The sequence below is a fragment of the Amblyomma maculatum genome, chromosome 8, assembly GCF_055883805.1.
Source record: "Amblyomma maculatum isolate TAMU_Amacu chromosome 8, ASM5588380v1, whole genome shotgun sequence".
NCBI classification, from domain to species: Eukaryota; Metazoa; Arthropoda; class Arachnida; order Ixodida; family Ixodidae; genus Amblyomma; species Amblyomma maculatum.
Window position 1 is genome coordinate 4,994,863 of NC_139351.1, and position 20,633 is coordinate 5,015,495.

At 44.0% G+C, this 20,633-nt stretch overlaps 1 protein-coding gene across 3 annotated transcripts in view; it reads right to left on the reverse strand.

Moving 5' to 3' along the window:
- The window catches only part of LOC146180469 (uncharacterized), a 48,880-nt gene extending 38,993 nt beyond the window's left edge, over nt 1–9,887 (reverse strand). Inside the window, exons 1-2 of one of the 3 annotated variants that reach the window (XM_084576064.1) lie at nt 9,583–9,887; nt 9,435–9,469 (exon numbers count right to left, since the gene is read on the reverse strand). In XM_084576064.1, coding sequence (XP_084432190.1) covers nt 9,435–9,469; nt 9,583–9,652 — 105 coding nt within the window. In that variant the 5' untranslated portion in view covers nt 9,653–9,887. Of the gene's footprint in view, nt 1–8,621; nt 8,762–9,434; nt 9,470–9,582 lie in introns of those variants that run through there. The other 2 variants (XM_084576062.1, XM_084576063.1) reach the window with 2 other exon arrangements.
- Nucleotides 9,888–20,633: the final 10,746 nt, after the last annotated feature.

Here is a 20,633-nt window from a genome sequence, read left to right on the forward strand (position 1 = left end):
CTTTGCTGGGAAAGAAATTTAGTCCTCCGGCCAACCCCTTCTTGCCAAGGTAAAATTTTCGTTCCCTCTTTTCATATGCGCTATTGGTGTTGGTGGTTGCGGGAACCGCAATTTCATTGTAGCAACATAGCTTTAAGCCCGTTATACCTAATGGCACGGGCAGAAGCGTATTATTCTTTATTACTTTTGGGCAGCCTCACCATAAAATATATGTAGCAACATAGCATAGTGGACAAGTTGGCATTATATTTAAAGATGATGTAACAGTACAGCTTCCATGGCCTTTGTTTAAGGTCTGCTGTTACGTTCTTTCAAAATATGATTTCATTTTCAGCACATTTACGTTTCCCAAATATGATGCTGCGGTACTTTCTTGATGATGCGACACCCTGTAATAATCAAATGTGTCTGATTAAGGGACCGAGAAGTGCCTCCCTCTATCTAACGAAGTTATCGATTTAACGAAATATTTTGTGGCTCCCCTCAACTTCGTTAAATTGAGATTTAACTGTATCTACCTGAAAAACAGTTATTGTACATTAAGCGTGGCACCCCCCCTCACCTGCGCATGTGTGATGACCATTTTGAGAGCTTACATATGACATGCTGTTTCAATGAACAACAGTTGAAGACTAGCGTCTGTCCTGCTCATATGCATTCTTTCTGATGTCCCTTGTGTGCTAAGAAACGCCAACAAATATGATTTCAATGACTGATTATTTTAGAACAATGGTTTGTCGTAAACACTTTAGCAAAATACTGTACAGTTTAGGCACACAGATAAGCAACCATCAGGCATTCAACTAGACGCAAATATTTTTTGGAAGGCTGGAAAGTAACTTTGCCTATGGAGTGAGTTCAGTAAAAAAATGTCACCAATAAGTAAACTGAAGTGCATTTTACCTGGGACATCCCATAACCAATACATTCAGGCATATCTCAGCTCTGAAGTCTCTGTGAGCTAGAAAATGTCCAAGAGTGCAGATACCGGAGTCCACTTTGGTAGTGAAAACTATTAAATCAAGTCTTACCAGCAATTGATGCGTCTCCTGGCATACAACAAAGGTAGCCAGAAATTTATTTTTGCTAAGAACACAAGCTAGGTGAAATTGCCTTCACTGCCTCTCTGACATGTGCGAACACCATCCCTTCTTTATGGAAAAAAATGAGCAAGCAATATATTTACAAGGGAATAATAAAAAAAATAACAAAAAGCACTGGTTTTGCAGCAAACGTACCAAAACATTCAGCATGCCAGTATAATAAGTTCTATAAATGTTGATTTGGACAGAACACCCTTGTGGATGATTATAACTGAAGAATGGGATAAGAAACAGTGCAAAAACAAGGGTGTGACAAGACAACACAGGTGCTGCCTAACAACTGATGTTTATTGACAAACAGAAGGAATGTATATTCCCAAAACTCAAACTGCTATCAGTCTGATAAAAGGTTGGGGGACTCATTAATGCAGTATGCAGAATGTGATAAAAGTTTAAAGCTGCCAGCAATTTTTTTTTTAAACTGGAACATCACTGTGGGTGTCAAATGTGAAAAATGGCATGGAAACGAACCGAGAAACATGGATGAAAGTGGCTGTCGAGGTAGGCGCGTTCCTTCTTGTGTACCGTGATAGATAGAGTGTTGACACATTCATCATCGATTTTATGTATGCACAAGGCCTTGAATATCTCGCGAGTGCGTTTTTTGTTGTATCGTCTAATGACGCTGTGCTTGTCTAAGGCTAAGGCTGCATAAAGCACAATGCACTGCCATATCGTTCCCGGTTCCAGTCTTTTGACGCCCACAGTGATGTTTCACACAGCTTTAAACATTTATCACATGTGCCTATTCTGCTTTAAGGAGTCCCAACCTTTTATGCGACTAATAGCAGCCGAACCAGTTCAGTCTGATTTTTGTGAACATAAATTCCTTCCGTTTGTCAATAAACATCAGTTGTTAGTTAGCGCCTGTGTTGTGTTGTCACGTCCTTGTTTCTGCGCTGTTATCCCCATTCTTCATATTAGCCTGCCAAAATGCTCTTTTACAACTAAAGCATTCTCATAAAATCTCTGTACTGCTGCCAACTAAATGTTCTTCTCTTATATTCATTCTTGCCTGTTGTAAAAAATGCATAGTAGCAGGAACTAAATTTGTAAACTGCACGGTTTAATGTCCTGAAGTGACAGAGTGAGCTACCAGAGATGCCATAGAGGAGCAATCCAGATCGATACAAATCCCTTTAAGCTGAATTATGCAAAAATGAGATCACGAAATGAGGCACTAATTATTCCATTGCTCTGCCCCTATGGCTGACCCACATGCCGGTATAATGACCAATAGGAGCGGGGCTGACTGTTAGGCTCATGACTGGTTTTGTGGTGCGATGATTGAGCAAATTGTCCCTTGGGGCGCTTTGGCACTCCGAGCGTTTTTGTATTTTGCCTGAATCAAAACGCAGCTACAATGGCCACCCTTATCCCTAATGGAGAATACCTCAGTAGTCTGCAATTTGCTGATGACATTGCCTTGCTAAGCAACTCGGGGGATCAACTGCAAATAATGATTGGTGACCTAGACAGGAAAAGTAGAAAGGTAGACTTGAAAATCAATATGCAGAAGACAAAGGTAATGTTCAACAGCCTCAGGAAGGAACAGCAGTTTACATTAGGTAGCGAAGTACTGGAAGTAGTAGGCGAATATGTCTACTTAGGACAGGTAGTAACCACAGATCTGGACCATGAAAAAGAAATAACAAGAAGAATAAGATTGGGATGGAGCACATTTGGCAAGCACTCACAGATTATGACTAGCAGCTTACCGGTATCGCTAAAGAGGAAAGTATATAACAGTTGCATTTTACCTGTACTCACCTATGGGGCTGAAACGTGGAGGCTAACCAAGAAAGTTCTACTTAAGTTGAGGACAACCCAGAGGGCTATGGAACGAAAAATGGTAGGTGTAACATTAAGAGATAGGAAGCGTGCAGAGTGGGTCAGAGAAATAACTCAAGTTACCGACATTCTAGTGGAAATTAAGAAGAAATGGGCACGGGCAGGACATGTAGTGTGAAGAGAGGATAACCGATGGTCGCTTAGGGTAACAAAATGGATTAAGAGAAGGAAAGCGTAGCATGGGGCGGCAGAAAGTTAGGTGTGCGGATGAGGTTAAGAAGTTCGCAGGGGTCAAGTGGATGCAGCTAGCACAGAACCAGGTTAAGTGGAGAAATATGGGAGAGGCCTTCGCCCTGCAATGGGTATAGTCCGGCTGATGATGATGATGATGACAATGGCCAGGATTGAACCTGCAACCTTGGAATCAGTAGCCAAATACCAAAGTGAATGAGCCACCACAGCAGGTATAAGAACAGGTTGAACTGATCACAGCATAGAAAGTCAAGTGTAAGAGCAGTCCGAATCTACAGTGCAAACAGAAAGTGGTGCATTCCATTCAGGCGTATATTATGTTGAGGCATGAAAAGGAAAGAAAAATAAAGAGCCTCTGCCCGTGCCACAAAGTATAACGGGCTTCAGAGGGAAAGCTTCTAAAAAGGCAGAAAAGCTATTTGAAAGCAAACACAATCACAGTCAGGGCATTCCAAAGCTGAACCCAAGAGCGCAGGATCCAATTCTATCCACGGCGGCCATTTTTCGATGGAGACGATATGTATCACTAGCCAAGAGCATACAGCCACTGCAGGTATCCAAGGGGCATGAAAGAATTCAAACACTCTCTTGGAGTGCTTGCGAGCCCTCTTTTGGCATACATGGTAATGTTACTGCTGGCCACCGCAATGCTAAGACTTTGGAGCCTTTCTGTGGTGCCCAAACTGCGAGGCAGTAACCACATTATGCCGTGCTCATTTTCATTTAACTGCCCAAGCAATCCACAAAACAGTGTGCTTGCTTATTTGTTATGTTTGTGCACCTCTAATTGGAGACACCAGCAACCAACCATCCATTTTTGCAAAGCAAAATCCAGCGATGCTAAGACAGCCTTTTGTGCATGTTCCTATGACCTTCAAAATCCTGTCAGTGATGCCTGACCAGTATTGTCAATACGAGTTTGGATCAACAGGAGGGGAAAATAGAATATATTTAAATCCCTATCCCTCAATAACAGTGAAGTTGTGTGCTCTGTATGCTAGACACACAACACAGACAGAGAGCTAAAACTGTGTTATGCGATAGCGTGCACAGCTCATTCACCTAAAAAGTGAGTGTCAGCAGTGTGGTGGTGTTGCAAAAGATGACCACATCACTTTGTATCAAAAACTGTGGTGCAACCTTCTTTGTGCAGCATTCAGGGTGGTGTCCCGCTATTTCGTTTCCCATTTAGCCTCCATCAGATAGCGACACTGGAGACTACCTTGCAACAAAGATTCTAACTGACGGCATATGGACTGTTCATTGTAAGTGTAGGTGCCCAGCGAGAAGAGAGACAGATACTGTGCTTTCTGTTGCCAAAAAAAAATTGGCAGTGGTTTAACTGCGGGTAAACCTAGTTGAGTTGCGAAAGCAACAGCTGCATGGCTACGCATAGGATAGTTTAGGCTACTCTACTCGCTAAGCAGTGGCCGGGTTTTTCTTCTCCATAGTTGGTCGATTCTGGCCGCACGCTCCTAGCTACACACCTCTTCTCGGCACAACCAATGGAGAGAGTGATGCGCAGCTGGCGTTGGCTGTGGTTATGACGTCACTTCTCCGGCACCACCTCCGACACACCAGCTGCTGCCTCTGCCGTCACACGGCTCCTCGCGCATGTGCAACTTGGCCCATGCTAGCCACGTGAAATGGCTTGACGACTAAAGTAGCGTTGCTTTCGCAACAAACAAAGTCAACTAAAGCAAACATTGCGGAATGAAAGAGCAGTGTTAAAGTCACTATCGCATCTACTCTCAAGGCGAAGCTTAGGCGTCCACCTAAATTTTACATTCACATCTTTAGTCACTCAAAGCCCGCAAAACCAAGCTGTTGGCTGTCAGTGTAGTAGATGACGTGCACGCAGGGGATGTGTCCACTTTGTAAAAGGCAATGGCCGATAACGATATATGTAAGGGAGAGACTTCAATGCATAGCATTGATTGTACGGGGCAGCTAATCAATATGCATCGCCTTCCATAAAGGTTTTCACTGCACATGATTGCAAATTTTGACTGCACATATGACAACTGCTCCAAGCTATATGGTAAATGGGTATGTTACACTTTCTGTTCGATGAAGCAGACATTCTGGCTTTTTCAAAAGATAAACATGGAAGATTCGCACCTTATGTCTTGAGCTAAAAAGGATTCCACCTCGAAAACATCAAACAACTAGATCAGAAAGAAACGTCATTGCACATAGAATACAGAGGCATACTGCAATCTCGTCAAGGCTTGGGTCATGAGCAAAATGTTTGTTTACTCATGCTTCTCAGCTACCTGACGGCTTTTGAAAGCTTCCTTGCTGCTTAATGGGTTCTTACATGATGGCTACTGAACAAACAGTTATAAGTTTTGCTGCAAATAAATAATGTGCATGCCTCATGCTAACCGATGTTTCATATATTGTGCGAAAGGCATACAGCTTTCCATAGTAATATACATCGGTGTGAACAGACTCAGCCAAATGGTATCTACTCCTTGGTTCACAGGTCCCTTTTGGAGGTACCCTCAAACACTCTTGTAAAGCAAGTGCACTCATGTTCCAATACTATGACTCTTGTTGATATAGATTACTCAAATTCTGGACTATTTTTATGGGGACCTAACATTTTCCATGTATTTTCACCTTGCTAATATGGAAACTCACTGTGCACTTAATGGACAAGGCAGAAATAAACACAGCCTATCTGGATCTGCATTTACTTTGCTGCATTAATATGGAACAGTGATGAGAATTAAACCTAAACTTCCCCAACCAGATGTTATTTCCGTTCTAGCATTTTGTGTGCTGGCCACCACCAAAACACATTACAAAAGTGCTTATTCATTGGCCCACAGAGCGAAAATGCCCAAATAGTGCCCACTCAACAAGCTTTATTAGTTATCATTAGTCCGATTCCCTTTTGGTTGTTAAACCCCATAAACCAAACCATGTCTTACTGCACATATAGATGATAAGGTGGTTTTCTCTGAAGATTGTGTTATGTTGAAGGCTTCCTTCAGCAGTTATCCACAGACTGAATGCTATGCACTACTGGTTCATATGTAAGCAGTCGTAACAGGAAATATGTGACCATGCCTAGAGACTCCATAATGCGTCGCAGATTATTAGTCATGTCAAACTGTATCAAATTATTAAATTAATGGCGACCAGGATAACATGCTTGGAGCTCCCAAGAATCTAACACTCTACTGCCCAACACTATGCACAGAAGCAGACGATAGTCATGAAGTGCTTTTTTTTATACAAAGTTTTTCTTCATAATTCATTATTAAGGATGATTCACATTGTGGATAGTTTTACTTGGCAATTGATTGGATGGAAAAACAGCGCGACAGACAAACACGACAGCAAAGGAACACAAGACGAGCGCTGACTCACAACTGAAAGTTTATTAAAGAGGGAACACAATATATGAAAAAAAGAATAAACACGTGATTCTACGTGGGGTGCAGGCACGCAATCTCACTTTCATGTAGATAAATTGATGGCTTACTAACATACAACACACGACCTAAGTTTTTTCCTCATGTGGTAGGTCTCCATTTCTCGCGTGTTAAGCGGGCCAGGTGTTTATAAAGGATATCAGAATAGTGCAGTGAAGGATAACAAGATTCGCAGTCACGGACGTGGTCAACGAGATCAGTAGATTTGTTAGCGTCTAAGTTATTTGCATGCTCTTTCAAACATGTATTAATGCACCGCCAAGTCTGCCCAATGTACACTTGTCCACATGATAGTGGGCTTTTATAGACTACACCTTCAGCACACGGCACATACTTAGTTTCATGCTTAATCCCACATGTTGGTTCATGTTCGTTCTGATGCTCAGCTTTTCTTTGCAAAATAGCACAAACACTTAAGTTTTTTAGGTGCAGAAAAAACAACCTCTATGCCATTATCGTTTTGCCACATTTTTACGATTGTGTGATAGGCGGTGTACATAAGGCAGAACGGTGAACTTTTTTCTTTCCTTTCCTTTTTCCGCACTAGGTACCAAGGCTGGACTTTTAAGCTTTTTGGCTATCTTGTTACATCCCAACAATAAAACATTATCCGGGTAGCCAGATGCCTTGAGTCTTCCAATCTGATCATTGAAGCTGCCGATTACCTTATGCTCACATGATTTTGATAAAGCAGACATCAAAGATGAGACCACAATTCCTGTTTTTACTATATTAGAGTGATGAAACTTAAAATTTAACAAAAGTTTCTCTACCCTAGGTAGGTATTCCCAGCAGATATGGCCCGTCTCAACAGTCAAACGCAGATCCAAAAACTGTTGCTTGCTATCACTGGTGACCTCAGTGGTGAAAGTTAGACAAAGAGCATTTTCTTTAAACAATTTAAGTACATCAGTCATGCCCCTTGAAAAGTTAGTTTTTTCAACAAAAACTTAGGTTGTGTGTTAGTAAGCCATCAATTTATCTACATGAAAATGAGATTGCGTGCCTGCATCCCAAGTAGCATCACGTGTTTATTCTTTTTTCCATATATTGTGTTCCCTCTTTAATAAACTTTCAGTTGTGAGTCAGCGCTCGTCTTGTGTTCCTTTGCTGTCGTGTTCGTCTGTCGCGCTGTTTTTCCATTCAATATGTTCCACCAACTCGCCCGTTTGGCTGTAATGTTGGGAATCAAAGTGTGCACATTAACATGACTGAGCTGTACTATGAATGTGGCACCCCTAATGATGACAAAACAGCACCCAGCAATTTATACCTGGCCTATTCTTTAACACTACCATGCAATCGTCAACTGCCCAGTGCTACTGCACCAGGAGACACAAGAGATAACAATGTAAACGAGGTCAAGAGCATGCCCGAAATTCCTGCCACTGCAGTGAGCCTCCTCTGTTAGCCTCTTCAGATTAGTGCAAAGCAACCCCCAATCACAATAGGCTGTCATGCATAGGCATACCAAGAAGCTGCTGCTACACGTTTATCCCCTTCATACAGCCTTGATAACTGCATGAAGAACACATATTTGCAATAAACAACTTAGAGTGCACAATAAGTATTTTCACTCGTTATATTTGAAAAATAATTGGAGGCATTAAATGTTGGTACATTAATTAATTTCAAACGAAACCTCCTTGAAACAGTACCCGAAAATGAAACCAGGAACAAGTGTAGTACTCTGAATGTTACAAATTTGACTCATCAAAGCCACAAGCACACACCAGATAGAACAAGCTCTCTCAGAACTCGGACATAAAACTTGAATGGAGGGGTTGCTTCTACGAAACAGAACAGCCAAGTAGATGGCACATTGCTCGAGCGGCATGATTCCGCAGCCAGGTTCGTTCCCTCTCCAGATTTTCGCTTTGCTGCGACGAGCAGTCGATGGTTGAGCGGTACTGTTAAAGAATTGGCCGGATGGAGGCAATGCTGGCATAATAGCAATTTAAAAATAAAAATAAAAAATTTGCGCACAAGATTTTCCGTTGTACATGCGCTAAGAAACAGGATCACCTACCATATGGAACTGCTAAAAAACGCACACAATCGTAAGGCCAGAGCTACACTGGTACAATACACCAACAGCTGACAGCAGCGCTTGCACACACGCGCCAATCACGGAGAGCGGATTTTGCAGTCTGTAACACTTCCTTCGAGGTCAGGAAACGCCCACCTGTGCAAATGGTCCGCTGCCTGTGAACGAAACCCCGGAAAAATATAGCCTGCACAGCTTGGAATTCTTGCAGTCCCTCAAATATCGACCAGCTGCAAATGTACCAAACTCGCACTAGGCAAGTTTACACACAGTATAGTTCACGCAATACCACTGTATGCAGTGCACAAGGCCAAGCTTCGTCACATGTACAAAATTTTGAGTCCTGAAGATCGCACAACGCCAACGCTATGTCGAACACTGCACAGGAAAGCACAACATTGCAGGCCCATCACAACAGCGCTTTCGATGACATGTCTGAAAATTTGTTGCAAGAAGGATGCGTCGCAGCCAAATGTTGTTCGCAACGCGAACTTCTGCTGATTGCTGAGCAGCAATCAGCATAATTGCGATAGAACGTTCATTGCGATAAGCTATCTAAGCGTATCTAAGGGCTACCCTTCAATGAACTGTTTCCATAAGGAAATGAGCGCATGCAACAAAATCCATATCACGTACGCTTTCTGCCGATCACAGGCTTCCCTCACACCCACGAAGCCCGGAGCAATCAAGACTACAAGATCAAGACTACAATGAATGTCCACTTCCACAAACAACTTGTGTGATAACGGTGGCGCAGTCAACCGCTCGGAAGCAACCAAATAATCAGCAACTTACAAGCTGCGGTGGCCTAAGTCTTCTCTCTCGAAGTTCTACATGAGGTCGATAACAAAGAAACAAACAGTGACGTGATTAGAACCAATATCTCTACCGATAAGGACACAAAAGCGCTCGGCATCTTCCATCGCCGCTTCGACGCGCTCACCTCGGCTCGGGGCGGGGCCGACCAGAGCGGCCCTAGGCTGGCTGTAAAAGCCGCGGCTGTGGCCAGCCATGATCAAACATTTTGGTTAACTACCAAGAGGCAGGCCCGTGACAAGACGAGACAGAATGCCCATTTAAATTTACCGACATGTATAACGATAAAAAAAAAAAAAAAAAAGAGGATATACAACTGTTGCCATTGTTGCCCATCAGGACAGCATTGCCCGCGGTACCAACGTCCAACGTTACCACCCACTTAGTGGAGATCAGTGTTACTGCCAAATCAACTCTAGAACTATTATGACTGCTATGACTCTATCATAGCCTGCTCTATGTTTTAGGCAATGACTCTATAATAAAATAGTTTTGACAAATTTTGAAAGCAACACCATTAATCTAGAGCACTATAACTACAGCACTACACTGTACTATAACTTCATTCTACCACGAGTTCCCGTGTGACGACAGAACAAATACCTTTTATAGCGCTGCCGCGCTGACCTAGCATAGAGTTTCTTACACAAGTGCCAAGAACAAATTGACAAAAATTTGACGTCATAATGGCGCGGATTTGCGCGTCATGCATGGCGTCATGTTTGTAAATAAAGGTTGCGCAGTTGCGCTGCGATCGGCAGCGATGTTAGATGAATATAGTTACAATACTCCTCTAGTGGCGCGAACAGAGGCGTGCGCCAACGGAACGGCGGAAGCAAAACGGCACGCCTGCCGCGAGGGGCACTGCCGCGCCTTTTACTAACCCCGAACACGACCAACGTTTTGAAGGGAGAGAGCGCTTCTCTTCTCTTTCGGCCTCACCAATGGAGTCTGTTTCCACCGCCCGCCGCGCCTCTGTGGGGTCGCCACCGCCCCACTGCTGCTCCTCCGCTACAGCCGTTCACGCGCAAGGGAAACGCGCGCTCGCTTTTAGCTTCGTCCGCGTCAGTTGCAACCGACAGTTCCTGACATTTCGCCCCTTATGGTTTATACAAAGTCTGTAATCAACAACAAACATTTATCGTGTACCAGGAATAAAATACAGTCAACAATCCGCTCACGCGCGCGCTCCTTCGTCAGTGCGGCCGTGCACAGTCGAATGAAGCTTCGGGTACACTTCAACATTTTTTGCCCCTAAGTTTTGTACAAAAATAAATTTACCAGGTTATGCAATGTGCCTTTGAATGTTTTAAGCAGGTGTAGCGCGACCTGACGTGAGTGCACTGTGAACTTTTGGGCGGAGATTCTGTCAACCGCTACCGTTTTCATTTAGATAAGAAGAGGCGCCGGCAAAAATTCATGGCGCGTCTCAGATTCAGAGTAAGAACAAAAATTTATTCATATAGTAAAAATTTCACTTGTCTAGTGGAGTGGGCTGTTCTAGCTTCGTTCAAAACATATCAGTCGATGAAAGACCGGAGATGTATATGTAGTCTCGCGACTACTTTTAATCAAGGAAATGGGCATAAACAGTTAAGCAGAATCGAAAAGAGCGGCAAACAGCAAAAAAATTGTCCTTCAAAGTTACACATTGCACTATATGTTCATCAATTCATCAAAATGCGGCCTGCGTCTAGAAAATTCCGTCTCAAAATCTTCCTGCACGGCTTGTGCACATAAGAAGTTGGCCTCTCGGTCTTCTCTGTCACTTTCCTGGTATAATTAATTGAGAAGAAGAATTCTGAGAAATGGTCCAAATATCAAAGAAGCAGACCTAATAACATAGCTGTTGTCAGTTCCTTTCGGGCAACTCAGTGTTGAATTCTGAAATGCTGACTGAATCAGAATCTTACGTAGTTCGAGAACATTTGTGCGTATAGTGAGTGCACGGCAGCTTTTTCGAAAAAAAAAAAAAAAAGATGCTTGTCCAATAGGGCAACAAGCTCTGGTTTCGGATAATGCAGTCCACTAGAATATTGTCCTCGTAGAAAAGCGTACTACATGGGGCTGCTTCTTTCGCTAGTTTCAAGAATAGCGCAAGCTTCACACCCGAAGTTGATTAACTAAACGATATATCCACCGGCGTAAGGTAAACCGGAATATGTGACAGTGGAAAATGGGATAGTAGGAGATGCCATCACTTCCTTCAGTGCCTTGATTTTGCTCTCAGATGAAACGTCCGTCTTGACAATGTAGTCATGTGCCGCTAGCTGTTACGGCCCTCGCATCTAGCATATGTCATTCCCTTCCGCACATTAACCTCATTTTCCCGAAGAGAGCCTCAATGGGTCGCTATATAGGGCTTGAAATGAGTCTTCACTGAGAGTGTCCTTCTTTAACGCTTTAAAGTTTCTTGCATACTTTCGATATATCAGGTGAACTCATTTGTAAGTCACTGCATCGAGTATCACCTTCATCATTTATTGGGCTCTTTTTACCACTTCGAGCACAAGTGGTGTCATGAATATCAAACCATTTTTATTGATTTCATAACAAGCTTAATATCAAGTAAAAATTTCATTAAAACAATGTTTATTTGCAAAATTAAAATAATGTTTATAATACCACACACTGTCTAATATATGAATTGTAATAACATTTAAAACTCAACCCTACAACATTTACTTTGACTGTTATACTAATACTTTATATCATGCAAGCATTTTGCAATTTAAATTACATTTTTATGAAATTATTTTCATCTTCGGTGTTACATGAATGGTTTCGCATCTAGCGCTAAAGACGGTTTTGCTGTAGCAGACGAGTTGCTGTCATGTTAGCCTTGAAGAAGCTTCGATGTGATCACTTCTCATTCAGTTTCTTTTTTTGTTTTTGTTCCTATTCTTGTACGGGCTTCGGAAAAATTCGGATTAAAATGGGCAAAAGTAGCTACCATGCCGCAATGTATACCATGCTTGTCGAACGTTTGCTGAACGACAGTGTTTTTTTATATCCGTTCACGTGTGTAGTACGTTGACGACATGCCGCTGCAGCATCTACCTTTTGTGTTCTTTAATTTCGGGGCTGTATTCACCACGGAACTCGCGAGCGACAGCGCGAAACCAAGAAAAAGCCACCCGCCGCCGCTGAAGCAGACGCGGAGCGAACAGTGAGCAGGTCGCGCCCCTTGCGGTGGCGGAGACCGCAACTCAAGGAGAAAAGTTCCCATTGTTCCCGCTGCGATTGAGAAGGCCGTAAGAAAGAGCGCGCGCTCTCCGCCGAGACCGGCCGTGCCCCGAACCGCTGCTGCCGCTGCCTCCGTGCTGCTGAGCAACGTTTTTCTGCTGAGGGCAGTTGGAACGGACGCGGCATGCTTACGCAGCGTGCTTGCGGACTCGGCGGCCTGCGTACGCGGCCTGTGGACGCGGTCTGCGGACAGAAATCTGTGATCATAGCGAGGTAATGCTTTAACATTAATAAATCGTCTCTTGTGTGCTGTCGGTATGATTGTAGTGCTGTGTAGTCCGCACTGAGTGGCACGATGACAAAGAGGAAGACGGACTCTCATTGCTTTGCGCCGGGCTGTCGGAGTCTTTGTTCGCCGCTCCTAGAGAAGATGACCTCAGGAAAAGGTGGGAGCTAGCGCAATCTTCATAGGGAGTACAAACTACTGACAGAATCGATCAGCGGTCTGCGAGCGCCACTTTGAGCCCGAATGCATATTTCGGGACTACGTGCACGTGATAAACGGCTCTGAATCGCGATCTTCCTCGTGGAAAACCTTCTCTGGCACTGGTTCAGTGGGGCCACGGCCGGTCTCAGCGCGCTTAGCGCGCATTGAGACCGGCCATGGTGGGGCCTAGTGCACTGGTATGGAGGCGCCACTGCTCCGGAACAAGTAATAATATTGAGGGGCTTTAGGAACAAGTGGCGCCACCTCCCGCCGGCGCAACCGTATGTGGTATGTCTGCTCGTCGGAGAGAGACGGCGGAGTGAACGCGAAATCTACGCATCTCGACAGCAAACTTGTTAGAACGAAACTTTCTTTGGCCATTTTCTGCCTCGTGCCACATGCGCACGTAAGAGACATATGTACCATGTGTTTGTATTGAAAAATAAATCAAAAGCAAAGCAAAGAAAGCCGCTACTCGTTCATGTCGTCTGGTAGAAGGCCGCCGGCGCTTGGGACGCAGCGCATCGTCGGCGCGCGAGCGCTTCTGCCGGCGGCTCTTCGTCTTTGTTTTTTCTTTTTGAAGTAGGAATTTGGAATCCGCGCAATTTGGCAGTTTGAAAGTAAGCAGATAAATAAACAAAAACTAAGCCAGTGTGCAATGCGCACCACTGGGTTTTCCCCTGGATCGGTGGCAGTGCATGTGTAGACGGCATATGTTCGACCCCCCAGAACCGAGCCGAGTACAGCTGGGCACTGTCAGTCAATAGAATCGCTCTTCAAAAAAAAAAAAAAAAAAAGAAAAGAAAAGAAAAAAAAAGCAAGCTCTTTCACAGGACAGGACGAGCCCAGGTTTCTTTTTTTTTATTTATGTTTTTTGGTGCGCTACAGGAAAATAGGCAGACACTGCTTGGACCCATAGCCAGCGGCTAGTAAAGGGTCCAATGGAAAAAGTTCATAGGTTGCAGGCACCCAATCGTCAAAGTTAGAGACATCAGAAGCAGTAACTTTACAATAAACATAACAAAGTTAGTTATCGCTTATACATTCGTAAAACTACCAATGAAGAGAAGAAAATATAAACTAAAACCTCACAAATCAAACAAAAGCGCGTAGAACTTATACAAGAACTAAAGCAAAGAAAGATGAATGCATAATGTCACCACACTATAACAATACATAATGTCACATGTCGCGGAGAAATAACGCATCAGATAAAATACAGGTATATGTAGGGCTTACATGGGTAATACCAGGCGAACAATGTAAGGTTACAGTAGGCAATGCAAGTATGGACTCAAAGTGTTTCATTCATTTTAAGGTAGTATTCTTTTATTGCAATGGAAAAGTTCTTGGCAAGCTTTACGTCACAGGGTAGAGAATTCCAGATTTTGACGCCCGTAAACTGCAGCATACGCTCGCCATAAACGTTTCTTTTTATGGGTAAATTAAAATTTCCGTAAGTGTGGCTTCGGGTTGCACGTGACGGGATGTTAAATATAGATATATCGAAGGGGAGGTTGTTACTTACTATTTTGTGGATACATTCAGCAGTGTTTTTCTGACGAAGCAAGTCAAAAGGCAGCACGCGTAGTTTAATAAATAGTGGTTTGCTGGGTCTAGAGTAGTCTGAAAACGAGATTATTCTAAGTGCTCGCTTTTGTGAACGTCTAATGGGTTCTAGGTAAGTATTGTACGTCCAACCCCATGACTCAATGCAGTATGACAGGTGAGTATGTACTAATGTGAAGTAAAGGACTCTCAGAATATTGACATCAAAATATTGGCGAAATTGATGAAGAGCATAGCAACCCGATGCAATCTTCGTGCAAATGGAGTCAATCTGATGTTGCCAATGTAAATGGTTATCTAGGGTCACTCCAAGGTACGTAAAGACAGTGGTTGGTTCAAGCTGGGTCTGACTGATAGTTAATCTAATATCACTCGAGTCCAGTGATTTTTTCCGTGAATGGAACAGTATGTATTTAGTTTTCTTAGTGTTCAATGTTAATTGGTTCGCGAGATACCAGTCTGCAATTTTTTTCAATTCTGTGTTTGCGATGCTTTCTAGTTCGGCAGTATGACAAGCAGTAACGATAATGGCAGTGTCATCGGCATACATGAGAGCACTGGCTGAGGATAATACCTGAGGAAAATCGTTGACGTAAAGTGAGAAAAGTAACGGACCGAGTGTTGACCCTTGCGGTACTCCTGTGTATAAGCACCGCACATTTGATGTTAGGTTATTCATTGAGACAACTTGTTTGCGATCAGTAAGGTAACCAGAAAAAAAGTCGAGCACCCTATCACGAAATCCATATATTCTTAATTTATTAAGCATGATGCCGTGGTTCACTGTGTCGAAGGCTTTTCTTATGTCCAGAAATATAACAGCGGCCAGCTCATTGTTATCTAATGCACTGTTAACTGCCTGGGTGAGTGTAATGACTGCGTAGCTAGTAGAGTGCTTTGGGCGAAATCCATGTTGCTGGGGGCAGATAATATTATATTTCTCAAGAAAAAGGAGAATACGTTTGGACAGAATTTTTTCAAATATGTTATTAATAACGCTAAGTACGGAAATAGGTCTGTAACTAGAGGGGTCAGAAGGGTCACCATCTTTAAATACAGGGGTAACTCGGGCTACCTTTAAGGGTGATGGGTATGTGTAATTCAGCAGGGAATGATTGAACAGCCGGCATAGTATGGGCCCTAAGATATCAATATTTTCCTTGATAAGCTTTGCAGGAATGCCGTCCAAGCCTGCTGCCTTGTTTGTTTTCAGCTCCATGACAACCGACAACACCTCATTGATTTCAACTTCGTGCAGAGCGAAAGAATTAACAACTGACGCTGGAAGATTATTGTCTGCACTGGCATCAGGAAGCTTTGCAGCTAGATCTGGACCGACACTTGTGAAAAATGTATTGAATTCATCAACAGTTTTTTCAGTGACATTAGAGGGAAGTGTGGGACATCTTTTCAAGTTTTGCGTGACCTCATTGATAACTTCCCACCTTTTTTTTTTTTGATTTCCAGCAGAACCTTGAATTCGGCTAGTAAAATATTCTTTTTTTCGGGCTCTCATTAAGGACATAGATTTATTACGCACGCATTTGTACTGATACAGATAATATTCGTTGCCTTTATGATGTAGCCATTTATGATACCAATAGTCCTTTCTTCTTAATATGTTCAATATTTCTTCGGTCATCCAGGGACAAATTGGTTTATGACGCTGGGAAGACGCTACACTTTGGCTGCTGCGATTTATAAGGTCAACCAGAGCGCTAATCAAGTTAGAGAACTCTATATTGACATCTTCATGATATATTAAGTCAGTATTGAGTAATAACAATTTGTTACGGAATAATTCATAATTTAACTTGGTTGTATTTCTTGGTGTCATACCTTTTACTTTTGTAGGTGTGTCTGCCTTAACAAAAATTGGCAAGTGGTCCGAAATTGGTGTTTGGTAGACGCCAGCATGTACACCGGTGTCAATATTTGTCAGTGCATGATCAATAGATGTTGCCGAAAGGGTGGTTATGCGTGTCGGAGAAGCAATCAAGTTGCGGAAGTTGTATGATTGAAGAAGGTATGTGTAATCTGGGGCACTCGTGGAACTAGTATCAATATTCATGTCACCAACGATAATAACTCGGTTTTTGTAGCTTTTAGTTAAAGAGGACAAGATTGATTCCAGTTTATCAAAAAAATCGGCAAGATTTGAATTCGGAGGTCGGTAGACTACGCCCACTATAAGCCGGCATTCAAGTTTCACAAATAAGGTTTCAAGTTCGGGTGAACAACAAGAGACTGATGATAAGATAGTGTAGTGAAGGCTTTCTGTCACGAATAATGCCACACCGCCACCGCGAAACTGCGTGTCCCGTGGGCGTGATATTGTTGCATAGCCGGGAATTGATATATGTTCATGTTTCCTGAGCCAGGTTTCAGTGGTCGCTATGATTTCAAAAAACTCCCCATTGCTGACGATAAAAGAATTTAAAGAGTTCAAGTTTCTGTTTATGCTGCGAACGTTACTGTGAAGTACAGATATGCCTTTCCTGGGAGCCATCATGAGCTAGAGTCGGTGTAGCTAGCATCGTTTAGTAGCTGTTCGCCAGATGTGCCCTAAGGCGCCGCGCCATGTGTGCACGTGCTTTTTCGCCACTTGGCAGTTCTGACGTAGTTTTTATTTTCGACTCGGTGCGTCGAAACGACAGGTGACTTGTGATAGTGCAGTGCGCAGAAAAACAGGCATAGCTGAGCAAGCTCCGCAGCGCGTGCTGTTCTGAGGTGGCGATCCTAGAATGTTGAGACTTAATTTAAGAATAACTGCTTGGTGCGCGGTCAGAAGCTCTACGAAGCCAGCACGTGTATGGAGTGCGCGAGGAACTTCACAGTGCAGAGGGGCCCTCGGATATCTTCGGAAAATGCGCGCCTTCTACGACGTCAGCTTGGAGGTTAGTTTTATTCGGCCCTTTCGGCGTCTCTTCACCCCATATGTAATTCGTTTTTTTATGTAGTTTTGGCAAATTAACTCACGCAATATCACCGAGGCCAGTTGCATCTGCAAGGTCGGGGGCCACTGTTAACGATGAGTCGCATCACTTTCGTATGATTTCCAAGGAAACCGAAAACACTTTGATTTTCGATTGCTTCCCGGCGGTTTTTTGATAACTATTAAGGCACCCATAAACACAGCAGTAAATCGAGTTGTAAGTCTTAAAGGAGGTTTTCTCTTTGCGGAGAGCCATGAACGCGTGGCAAGAGCGCGCACTCCTGCAATGTGCTTCGCTCTCGATGTCGTACTTCTTCAGGCTAGCCTTACCAAAAACGAGCGCCGAGAACAGCCGGAAACTATCATTACGAAGTGATTAAAAAAAAAAAAAAAAACACATCACGCTGGGCAGGAAGACTGCGCGCTCTCTACAACACACAGGCTGTGTCCGAAGACGTGCCGAGCACTGGTTCCAAGCATGCACGCATAGTACAACTCTTAAGGCTTCAGCTGAGTCCAGAAGAAAAAAAAACTACCCCGTTTTTTTTTGTTTTTTTTTTTCCGCATGCCGTGCGCTCGATACAATTAAGCGATCGGTCGTGCGCATGCTTGAAAGAAACCTAGCGTGCAGTCCTGAAAAAAACAAACAAAAAAAACATGGGAAATGCGCAGCCGAAACGAAAAGCAATGGGTGCGATATCAGGTTGGAAATGACCATAAAGACAACAGTAAGTAGAGGCTCTTGTTTCAGTCGCGTTTATTTTTTTTTTTATTCTTACGGGGAACCAGGAACAAATCGGAACACAGCGTAAGCGCTACCCGCGGCTGCGGATCCAGACAGCCGCCTTTCTCGACGGCGCCTCCCAGATGGCGCCACATGTACGGCCAAAGCTGCAGCGCACCAGGACTCCCGCCTGACTGTCTCTCTTACCTTTCTGTGCGAAGCAATTAACGCCATGCACACGCTGCAAGTAAGACTTGCCGGAAATTGGGTTCGGAATATTTTCAATCCTGGGTAAAAGTGAATCAAATGCGTTTTGGAGGCCGCTGTGCCGTTTCAAAACAAATTTGCATATGTTCATGAGCGTAGGTGCGCGGACGGATGAATCGCATGGGTAGTTCACCATATGCGCACGTATAGTGAACTAGAATATTGTTCGCAGGTAAACAAATTTAGCCTGAGAGGTGCATGTAAATAACTGACATCCATCAACAAATCAAGCATTTCGCACCGCCCCTTCATGGTAGCAAACAACACAGAACGACGCGATTTTTCACCACTTCTGAACTTTTCAGAACGCCAAGGTGCGAAAAAAATACTTAGATAATTACACTCAAGCTAGTTAAAGCCAGCGGCATCCAGTATTATTTACTAAAGAAGCATAAATGTACCAACATGGGGCAACGACACCGAGAAACACGCACAAGTCTCTGAAGCAGCATCAATGCCGCCGCTAGAAGAAGTTGCAGTGGCGTCATCTCATGGTTTCTACGCCAAGGAGCACACCTGCGCCTCTCCGTTCGCGCCACTAGGAACAAAATTCTAGTTCACTATCATGGCCGGTCTAGAGCATAGAGTTTCTTACTCTTACTACTCTAACCTAGAGGGAAAGCTGTGCTGCCGTCTATAGGAGTTACATTGAGTTTCCAGACGGCCAGTTCAGCCACCATGGGCGATCAAAGCATCATGTGCCGGAGGGCTACCGAGTGCAGGACTACAACTTTTGGCCGAAACTAATGCAAAGATAAACGTTGTTCTACCGTAAATAATGTCCTAAGATTGAATATTGTGACTATAAATTGCAAAGAGAGAGAGAAACAGCATGTCAGTGTGATATTTATCCAATATAAGCGATGGCTCTTTCTCCTATTGGCTTAGTTTTGAGCAGCACAAATACCAATATTTCGCACTTAATAGGCAAACTTCGAAATAAAAAAAAACGTTATGAAAATATTGTTACGGGGTCGTTCAGCTTGTAGCAGAGGGCGGACACGGAAGACAAGGCTTTCAAACAGACGTTTTCTGCAGGCACCAACCGACGCTGTTGAACGTCGTCTTCTCTCAAACTCACGAGAGTCATCTTCTTCTTTCCTTATGCGTATGCACCGCCTAATGTGACACTACCCCGCCGGCTGAAAAGCACCGTCCCGGTGCGTACTAGCGTCCAAACCAGGGTCCATGTAATACGGCTTTAGGCGTGCAGCATGGACTGTCTCGGTGCGCGGTGTAGCGGCATGGCGGGCGGGATGCAACGGCGCAATTTCGTATGTCACTGGTGTCACTTGTCGTAAAATACGGTAGGGTCCTGTGTAACGGGGCACAAGTTTTTCCGAGAGGCCAACGCGGCGAGCTGGAGTCCAAAGCAGCACGAAAGAGCCGCAAGAATACTCGGTGTTGCGATGACAGGAATCATAGCGGCGTTTCTGGGAGTGCTGAGAGGCTGCGAGTCGGTTGCGAGCAACAACGCGGGCAGCATCAGCTCGGGCTATGGCGTCACGAGCATATGAGCTCGCAGTGGTGACTGACTGGAGCAGGCTGTCAAAAGGAAGCAGAGGTTCACGGCCGTATAGAAGATAGAAGGGGGAGTAGCAGGTAGTGTCGTGACGCGACGAATTGTAAGCGAATGTCACAAATGGCAGCGTTATGTCCCAGTCACGGTGGTCATTAGAAACGTACATAGACAACATGTCAGTCAGTGTCCGGTTAAGGCGTTCGGTAAGCCCATTCGTCTGTGGATGGTACGCAGTCGTGAAAGAATGACGAACGTTGCACAGCCGTAGGATCTCGTCGACTATACGAGCCAGAAAGCACCGGCCACGGTCGGTGAGCAGTTGGTGGGGAGCTCCATGGACGAGTATAACGTCATTGAGGAGGAAAGCAGCGACATCAGTTGCACAACTGGTTGGTATTGCTCGTGTGACCGCGTAGCGCGTGGTGTAATCAGTGGCCACCGCAATCCATTTGTTCCCCGATGCGGACAGTGGAAAAGGCCCTAGAAGA